Below are 10,192 nucleotides of genomic sequence, written 5' to 3' on the forward strand. Positions count from 1 at the left end.
GCTATCACCGAAGTAACAACAGTTTGCATAATAATCATTTAATATACATTTAATAAATAAAGCAGGGCATTTTTAAATGTGTATATTTAACCCACTTCTCGCAGCATGTCATGAACCAATTCTGGCTTTATATAGGCAGCCATTAGCTTGATAAACCACACTAAATGTGAGATTAAATGTGTAATTTAGTCTTGCCCCGATGAATGAGACATCAGAAGATTGTTGATGAGAACAAACCATGTCTGTGTTTATTGGCCAACATCTGACCAATGAGCGCAGCTGACTGACATAGTAAGCGCGACAGAAAGTTGGTGGGGTAGTGTAAGCAAAGAGCCTGTTGGTAAAACAGTGAATATATCCTTAAAAATGAATGAGCGTAGAGCCTCTTCCTGCTCACGTCTCAAAGAAAAACTCCAAGTCTAATCCTTCCGAAACTGATTCCAAAACGAGAACAGAGTCAAACGAGAACTGTTCAAGAGTTGTTTCCATCTTCCTTGTGCTTTCTCTAGCGTCGCACAGCTATGCATCCAAAAATTCAAAACACTTCTCTGCGTTGTGATTGGCCCTCCAGTTCTAGGGCCTGGGGCATTGATCGAGGCTAGACCACTCGCAGGCAAAAATGATTTTGGCCGCTGGTGATTGGGGCTAGTTTACTAGGCTATGCAGCCATCTCTTCTATTCTGTAAATATCCGATGCTATTTCTCATAATCGGGTGACAGTGGCGTCGGCTGAAGGAGTTCGGTCTGCAACCGGGGGATTGTCTGTCTCTCAGTGTCGGTGGCGCCAGTGTACGGCAGCCTTGCTTCTGTCAGTGAGCCCCAGGGCAGCTGTAGCTACGTATGTATTTGCCACCATCATTGTGTGCGTGAATGACTGAATGTAGTGTAAAGGGCTTTGGTCAAGTCTCCTGACATGTAAGTAGAAGCCATTTACCATATTGTAGGATTTGGTACTTCCTGTGAAAGTCGTTTTTCAGTTATACATTTCTTACTGGCCACAATTAAAAGACTAAACAAACATTGATCTTTTTTTTTTTTAATCTTTTTTTTAATATCCAATCCTGATGAATGTTTCCAAAAAAAGAGGGTCTTCATATCAAAGGGATTACACATTCCACATTTCTGGTTTTAATGTAAATAAAAATATCTTTCAGTTAATTATAACCTTTTTTAATGTAGGCGTTATACAAAACCTGTTTAATTGTTTTTTTCATACAGAAAGGCTGTTTTTATTACTTCTAAAACTGTCTTTCTTCCCTAGCCTGGCCAGCAGCAGCCGTGACAACCCCGTCCATGTGTGGGATGCGTTTTGTGGCAAAGTGCGGGCCAGCTTTCGGCCCTACAACCACCTGGACGAGCTGACGGCGGCCCACTCGCTCTGCTTCTCGCCGGACGGAGAACAGCTGTACTGCGGCTTCGAGAAAATGGTCCGAGTCTTCTACACAAAGCGTCCGGGCAGAGACTGCGAGGAACGTCCAACTGTGGGTCAGTCTGAGGGATTTTTACCTTAAATCAAAGACTAAACAGTGAATGCTTTTTTTTTTTTGCATAACCTCATTTTTGTTTTGTTTTGATTTAGAATTAAAAGAGATTTAAAGTATGATTTATATTTCAACATACCCCTCATATTAAAGCTAGTTATTATAATAATTACTCACAGCGTGAAACCTCTGCTGTTAAAGACATGTCAAGCTGCTCTGGTGAAGAAAAATCAAATGAAATTACAAGGCAATATTCAGGCCATTATTCCCAGAAAACAAAATCCTCATAGAAGTTATAACTGATGCGGTCTTTAAAAAGAAAAAAAACTAAAACCACTTTGTCTGAAGTCATTTGTCTGCTGTTTTCAGTAAGCGGCAGCAGTTTGACAGCTCGCTGTCACGTCTCTCAGGCTGAAGTCTCCTTGAACGAACCAACAAGCAGAGTTTTTGTTCTTCAGACAACAGCTAAAGAGAGCGAGATGTTTACTGTGATGAATTCCTCATTTCTGTCACGCTCTTCAAACTGCTTCTGTTTGTTCAAAGAGTGTTTAGATGTGCTGACATTAACAGCAGTCTGTTTATATGGATGCAGATTTCTTTTTTTCTTACTAAATGGAACGAAGAATCCTGTTCCAGAACAATCACTTTATGAAAATGTCAGCAAATGTATTTTTCTTTTTTGTTTTTTTTTTAAGTCAAAGGCTGCTTTTTATTTTTCTCCTGAACTCGTTTCTTATCGTTATATGAACCAAAATTTGCAGGAAAATGGACGACTTTCTTTTTCTTTTGTCTTTCAGTAGAAAGGACTTGAACACGTGATAAGAGAGCATAAAGAATGCATCCTATTTCAGTTCCAAGGTTTCAACTTATCACAGCATCATATCTTTGCCATCGCTTGAACCTGAACAGAGATTCTACTTTCATTATTTGCTGCACAAAGATGAAGCCAAAAGGGAAAAGCTCTGTGCATCCTTGCTGCTTTTGTTGGGTTTAAGAGCAAGTTATTAAAAATCCACTTGTTTGAAGTATCGTCAGGAAGCCTGAGCACCTCTGAAAGCAGTTTTGCCATTTAGCTGCTCTGGAACATAAAGGGCACTAAGGCAGAAAGACGTTAGCAATGAGGGAAGCAACGATCACCACCCATCAATCCTGAAAGGTTATAAGGTCATATCCAAACGCTATAAAATCTGCTTTAGATTGACAAAGATTATTGATGAATGGAGGAAGCTTAAGAGCATTAAGCGGAGAAATCCCCTCCTAAAATCTGAAGCTGTGCTCTGAGGAACAGACCCTATTCTGCTGGCCTCAGTTAAACATTAGTCCTAAACTTCTTCATTCCTCAGTTTAAAGTAGGGTTTGGCAATTAATTTAATTTGCAATTTAATCACAATTTCACAAAATGCAATTTTCAAATCGTAGAGGCGCTCGATTTTGGTTATTTTAAAATAACAGAAAATGGCTGCATTTCTCACCCTTAAAGGGGAACGCCGTTTTTTTTTTTTTACGTCGGCCCCTTTATTTTACGTTATTGCATCATGTTCTACTCACCCATATGAGTCTTGTGTCATTTGGAGCTGCTGTGAAGATATTCCATTAGTTACATGCAAGTAACGTCTTCCTATGGGCAACGACTTGAAGGCACAACTATCTTTAAAAATGAAGCGGCTCGTGTATGACGTCATCCACGTGCGCCGGCTACCATTCATTCATCCTTTCTGCTGAACTGCTGCTAGTTTCACTCACATGCCTGGAGGATGTCTGGTGCTACTACCACAGATGATCTCGCTCTCCAAATGGAATTGAACGATTCAGATTAGCTAACCCAGTGTTTTTCAAACCTGGTCCTCACGGCTCCCTGCCCTGCAGGTTTTAGATGGTTCCCAGCTTTCACACACCTGTTATCAATTGATATCAGATTATCAGGCTTTGCTGAACTGCAATCATCTGAATCAGGTGTGCTGAACCTCAGAAACAGCCAAAACATGCAGAGCAGTGTGCCTTGAGGACCAGGGTTGAAAAACACTGAGCTAGCCGAATGAATAGAAGGGGTAAAGCGTAGCTGCCTGTGGCCCGGGCTGCCTGTTACGACTCCACTCCGGATGCGCGGATGACGTCATACACACGCCACTCTGTTTTTAAAACATATGAATATAAAAAATATAACCTTTGATTTCTGGGGGACAGTGATTCGCCTACATGTTATTAATGCTGGCGTACCATAAATGATAAATTATAAACAGTTCAGTTTGGGCCTTCAAGTTGTTGCCCATAGGAAGATGTTACTTGGAAATAACCTAACAGAATATCTTCAGAACAGCTCCAAATGACACAAACCTCATATGGGCAAGTAGAACATGATGTAATAACGTAAAATCAAGGGCCCAATGTAAGAAAAACAGCGTTCCCCTTTAAGGCGGCGCTAATATGCTGGAACCGTACAGACGGGCAGATAAAGATGCAGCTAGCGCACAGATTCATGCAAGATAGTAGAAGTAAGATCTTTTTCACAGTTAAGTCCTGCAACAATGGACTCTGATGATGCTCTCAAGGTCATGAAGAACCTAAACCCTGGAGTGAAACATTTACAGGATTGTGGTTAGTGCAAAGTAAAGTCAAAATAAAATCACGATATTGGTTTAAAATATTAGCAATTTTCCTCTTTGGCAAAATTGTTCAGCCTTAGCTTAAAGCTTGGCTCACATTTAGAGAATATTGGATGTTTAAGATCAAATATTTTGTCCGGGGGGAAAAATTAGACAATATCTGTTCATAAGTCTAGAGCTATGATTATTCAGGTTATCGTTCCGCACAGCCTCCACTCTGTGTTCCTTAGCAAAACCCTTAACCCCTGATTACTCCTCAGGTGTCGCACAATGGCAGCCCACTGCTCCTTAAGGGGATGGCTTAAATGCAGAGTTAAATTTCTCCATTGTGAGATCAATAAAGTTCAATTATAGTTTTTAGCTCCTTCATGATAAGGAACAAGTGGTGTCTGAATTTAAAAGGGAGTTGTGCGATTTGTATCTGCTGTAGTCTCGTCTGTAGTTGACATGAGATACTGAGAAGATTTGAATCATGCTGAATATTACCTCATGCCTTTGGTTTGCAAAGATCCTCACACTGAAATGCAAGACTTTTAGAGGAATCCAAAGAAGAGAGGTTGGGCTATATCACCTTGAGCTGTTTGGGAGAAGAACAAAACAAAACAGAAGAAAGCCATTTGTAAAGCACAGCGGTGGTGGGCTGGTGATTTGGGCTAGGCCTCAGGAGTTGCTCACCTCGCAGTCATGGAGGCAAACATAAAGGAGTCTTGGTACCAAAGTATGTTAGATTCATAAATCGTCTGAGGTTTGCTCCATCGAGGTCGTTTACACAGCAAAGCCAAACAAAGTGGCAAAGGTACAACAGGAGGACTAAAATGGCCCAGTCAAAGTTCAGACCTGAATCTGAGTATGAGGCTGTGTTGGAGCCTTAAACCAGCTGGGAAGAAATGCTCGTCTGCAAACCAGAACAAGCCGAGTCAGTGTTTATAAAAAGTCGGCCAAAATTCCTCAACAGCAAAGCGATGGACTGATAAAGACATCCAAAACGCGACTGTTGAGTTATTGCTGCTTGGCTTCCTCTGTGTTTAACAAATAATGACTGTATGGAGTAGTTCTGTGTGTTTTTATAAGGTTGAGTTTGGATTTAAATAGTTTTAGAAAGCAGGATCAGTGTTTGATGATCTAAAGCAGACGGCATTAGCATGAGCGTACACATGCAGTGAGGTCTGATTTGAATCCATCTGTACAGAAATGGTCCCCGGTGAAAACACGTTAATCACTCTGCTAAATGTGTTTCTCAGTGAAGAAACGAGGCCAGAACGGCATCATCTCCTGCTTCGCCTTCAGCCCGTGTCAGTCGGTGTATGCCTGCGGCTCGTACTCCCGCTGCGCCGGACTGTACTCCTGTCAGGACGGCACGCTGCTGGCCCTGCTGCCCACCCGCCACAACGGAGGCCTCACCCATCTGCTGTTCTCCCCCGACGGCAACTACCTGTTCACCGGCGGTCGCAAGGTCTGCACACAAACACAGAAACATGCAGAGAAGAGGCCGGCAGGAAATCACCCACCTGCTTTTCATGCAGTCATTTTTTTTCTTAGCATCCAATTAGGAATTAGGACATTTATGTTTCACAGAGTGTCACAAAACCTTAAAGCTGCATAATGAATCTCATGTTACAGGGTTGTTTTGGTCTAGTTTTCAGCAGCTTTGGCTTTAAGCAGATAATTATTTTTCTAAATATGATAACTTGTCTCAGGTGTCTGGGAATCTGGCAGCTTTATCCGCACAGAAACCAAAGTAACAGCATCCTCTGACAGTGAGGTCACAATTAAAGTCGCCCACAAACCCTTTTTCACGGCGGGCCGCTGTTAATTATGACAGCGTGTTCAAACATATTAGTAAACACCAAGATTGAGTCAGACAATTAAGGCGAGTTTCCACAAACACGCTGCCACTGGTGGCATGGCTGGAGGTTTAGGGGCACTACGATTAGAAGGGCTTCAGTTCAGCTTTAATTTAGCAGCGAGGTATCCGGAATCTTTACGAAAATAAACAACATAAAAAAAATCTGAAATGACGGGTAAGCTTTTTCAAATGTTACGACAAGATTCAGTGGACTTTTTCAAGTTTGTTAGACCAACAGAAAAAGATGCATATTTGAGCTTTGGAGGGAAGATGATGCGTTATAATGCAAATAAAAAATGCTAATTAGAACATTTTATTTTTCTGCCTTTTACTCGGATACCCAAAAAGGGGTTCTATATCATCTACTTGCTTTTAAAGTGCAACTTATTAGTAAAGAGAGATGAGCTGTGTGTAATTCAACCTTCTCGCGGTTCTGTGAAGATTGTAGACGTTTATTAGTGAGTAAATGGTTTTAAGGAGACCAGGGAACTCAGTGGAGGGGCTTTAGATTAGAAAGGACTATCGCGGGCCGTGAACGTCTCGCAGAGTGACTGATCATTTTATCTGAAGATGGAAGAAGTGTTGCACAGCTGTAAACAAACCAGGATATGATGGCCCACCTAAACACAGATGCTGCAGCAGCAGTTTAAAAGGTTAGGAGGAGCTGGAACAGCTTAATCCCACTTGTTAGCTTTTATCCAATCAGCGGTCAAACAATCCCACTGCACTGTTACCTTGAGCTAACTAAGCTAAAATCATAGCTTTGTGCAGTGCTTTATTTTTCTTTTAATATATAGTAATAGGAGAATTCTTGCCAATTAAGAAAAACCCCAACATAAAATGTTGTCGATACACATTTGTTATTCCTAATGCAGCTGTGTGCAGAGGTGGAGTTGGCTGCACTAATTAAACCCGTTTTGGGATTTCTGAACCCATTATCTGATTTGTAAAAGTTCAATAAAATGTCTTAAAACATCTGTTTCTGCATCTGGCCTAGATCAGAACCTATTTGGTTCAAAAACGACACTATGATTGTAATAATATTCTACACTTATAGCACATAAAGACCCTAATTTAAAGATGACTCATAATAGGCTAAAAGTATGTTTCTGTTTTGGTGGGAGTTCTTTACAGGAGAGTTCAAAACAAAGAGCAGACCTTCAAATTATTAATGATATTTTTTAACGGATTTCGTCCGGTGTTTCAGCTCTTGATGCTCTGTTCCGATTTTTTTTTTATGTTTTTTTTTTTCATGGTCCTTCAGGCTGTTACTAAGCCCCACAACTACCCGCATTCACAGACGTCGGTGTAGACGTCACACAGCAGAACGTTGGTGAAGATTCTTAGTCATCCAGGTCTTAGTCATTCCAAAAAGGTTTAAAAAAGACGCTTTGCTTCCCATTAAGGAAGCTTTTTCAGTTAAAAATGTCAGAAATAGAGTTGAGTTCGAGGCTTTGTAGGGTGGACCAAAAACAAATCCTTGTTTTGGCTTAAAAAACAGAAAAAAATGTAAGGAAGTAATAACAGATGTTGGAATTTTGACGTTATTTTCACATCATAAGAAGGCAGAGAATGGTTAAAGAGCAGAATTCATTCCAATGACTTTCTGTGGAGCAGTGACTGCTGTACTGGATGAATGAGTAAGAACCTGGATAACGAGACGTCAGATGAAATACAACAGCTGCATTCAGACTGCAGATGCTTTAAAATCAGATTTGTATCAGCTTTAGCATAGAAGTGGCACAAATTTCTTTTTCTTTTTTTTTTTTTAGGTGAAAAGATCAGAATTGGACTGTTCACAGTTCTATGACTTGCATATGAGGAAAATGAATGTGGTTAAAATTTTCCTGCAGTGTGAAGGTAGCCAAAGATTAGTACAACTCTTCCTGTCAGCTATCATCTGCATCACAAGCTATCACAGCAAAATAAAGTCTTTCAGCTATGAGATACTCTGAGATCTTCTTCTTTTTTAGCCAACTGCTTTTGATGCTCCTCATTCTTCCGTCATTTCTCTAACCTCTAACCCAACTGGACATACTGACCTTTTCTAAGGAGGTCTAGATGTAAAAGTAAAGCATTAACATATGGTGAGATTAAGCTTTCACAAATCAGAAACTGGGTATAAACCTTCTGCTATTAGCTTGAAATATAATAATCTAGGTTTGAGGTGTCTAGAAATTACAGTTATTGAGTTGGACTAGTTCAAATTTGACCCAAAGACAAAAAGAGGACTGAAATCAACCATTCTAAAGTTTTCACTTATCAAATAAAGCTTTAATAAATTAAAAACTGGGTTGAAATGCTTGTGCTATAAGAGTAGAGTAACATAATTAGGTGTCAAAGTATTATAGTATTTTCACTAGATTAGAATAAAACCCCCTATGAGGGGATATAGACCTTAATCATTTTATTTATATAGTTTTCAAGAGAGGCTGGGGTGGTTTTATTGAGGTAGTCTAGTTTTTACGTCATGTCGGTTAAGCCTTTAAATAGCCTGTCGTTATACCGCAGCACACCTGCTGCCTTACCGCTTAGCCACCACGCTACGTAAGACAACGCTACACACTTTAATATAGCCGCCATCACACATCTGCAGTCAGATTGCAAGACAGTAGTCACAGCTTACTAGCCTAACCATACTAAACCAGATACCCCAAAACGTATGGATGCTAACTTATTACGAACCACCTGTTAACCTGTCTGTAAGATTCAGTCGGTCTCTGTCCAAACATTGACCACGCTAATCAGGGTTATTCATTAGAGCTGATTTCTGTTCTCAAATGTAAAGAAAGCTTTGGAATGTGTTGGAATGCCTCATTTCCCTTCTATCTTTCTAATTTTTGTTGGCTGAGTGTATGAAAACTAGTAATCGGATAACTACGAAAAGGTTAGAGGTGGGTATGAGGTCGGCGTGTGGTTATTAGGTCGTATTAATGGAGTAATAGTGAACTCTTGTGAGTTGAAAATAATCAGTAAATGTGTGATTTCTCTTCCAGGATCCAGAAATCTTGTGCTGGGACCTGAGGGACACTGGGAAAGTTTTATTTTCCCTCAAGAGGAACGTGACCACGAATCAGCGCATCTACTTTGACCTGGACCAGTCAGTTGATCCTCCTAAAGCACAACCCTGCTAGCTGCTCTTCCCTTTATATACCATTATTCTTTCCTCTCAGATCAGGCAGATACCTGCTGAGCGGAGATACGGAGGGAGTGGTCTCTGTGTGGGACACTCACACGGCGCGTCCTGATGGAACCGAAGAGCTCCTGCAGCCACAGATCAGGTTCAAGGCCCACTGGGACTGCACCAACGGCATCAGGTATGATCACCTCACAGCGCTGCTGAAGAACCAGACCTCTGACTCAAACAGATGCAATAACCCACTTCCTCCTGAAACTTTTTGCTGACTGCTGTTAATTAAGTTTGTCCTAGTTACCCACCACAGAGACAAAGAAGCTTCACAGCAAAGAAATAAAAAATTAAACCACTCAAAATGAAACTTTGGGGTTGCAAGAAGCATAAATGATTGTATCGCACTTCAGCAAATTAAGAGCAGAACAAAAGCGTTGATGATTAGAAGGAATAAAGGGAACTGTCCAACTTGGATAAATGACTTTCATTTATTGACTCTCTTACTGTTCTAAAGACTAACGGTCCTGCTGTGTTTTACTGTTTGGAGCCTCCAATTATCTTTCACCAAAACAAAAGACATAACAGGACCCTACAGTGAGATCAGCATCTCGTTTCTCTGCAGGTTGTAGCTTAAGTATCAGAGCAGGCCGGTAAAATTAGTTTTCCTAGGTGGAAGTTTATTGGTTTAGTATTTTCTAATCTGGGGGAAAAAAGAGAGCAGATGAACATTAGTTAAGCTTACAGTTAATCTAATGGAAGTGATAACATAAATTCGGTTATAACTCCTTTACGACTTTATGACTAGACGTTTTAGCGATTTAAGATATCTCTAATTATATTTTGACTAGTCAAAATACCTATTCGAGATATCTCTAATTATATTCTGATTAGTCGAAATTTTCCATTAACTTGTATGGAGACACAAATTTAAGATATCTAGAAGGAATTACAGACTATCTGAAATACACTTTTCAGATATCCACGATTAAATTACGACTAGTCATAAAGTAATTTCAATATATCTCAAGTTTGGTTTTGACTAGTCATAATTCTAATTAAAGATACAGGTGCTGGTCATAAAATTAGAATATCATGAAAAAGTAGATTGATTTCAGTAATTCCATTTAAAAAG

At 40.1% G+C, this 10,192-nt stretch overlaps 1 protein-coding gene across 1 annotated transcript in view; it reads left to right on the forward strand.

Annotated features, from left to right (window-relative positions):
* Window positions 1-10,192, forward strand: part of wrap53 (WD repeat containing, antisense to TP53) — a 33,024-nt gene that overhangs the window by 16,856 nt on the left and 5,976 nt on the right. Inside the window, exons 8-11 of the mRNA XM_015373787.1 lie at window positions 1,219-1,485; window positions 5,326-5,537; window positions 8,927-9,030; window positions 9,104-9,247. Coding sequence (XP_015229273.1) covers window positions 1,219-1,485; window positions 5,326-5,537; window positions 8,927-9,030; window positions 9,104-9,247 — 727 coding nt within the window. The remainder of the gene's footprint in view (window positions 1-1,218; window positions 1,486-5,325; window positions 5,538-8,926; window positions 9,031-9,103; window positions 9,248-10,192) is intronic.

Source organism: Cyprinodon variegatus, unplaced genomic scaffold, assembly GCF_000732505.1.
Source record: "Cyprinodon variegatus isolate N-32 unplaced genomic scaffold, C_variegatus-1.0 Scaffold92, whole genome shotgun sequence".
Lineage (NCBI taxonomy): Eukaryota > Metazoa > Chordata > Actinopteri > Cyprinodontiformes > Cyprinodontidae > Cyprinodon > Cyprinodon variegatus.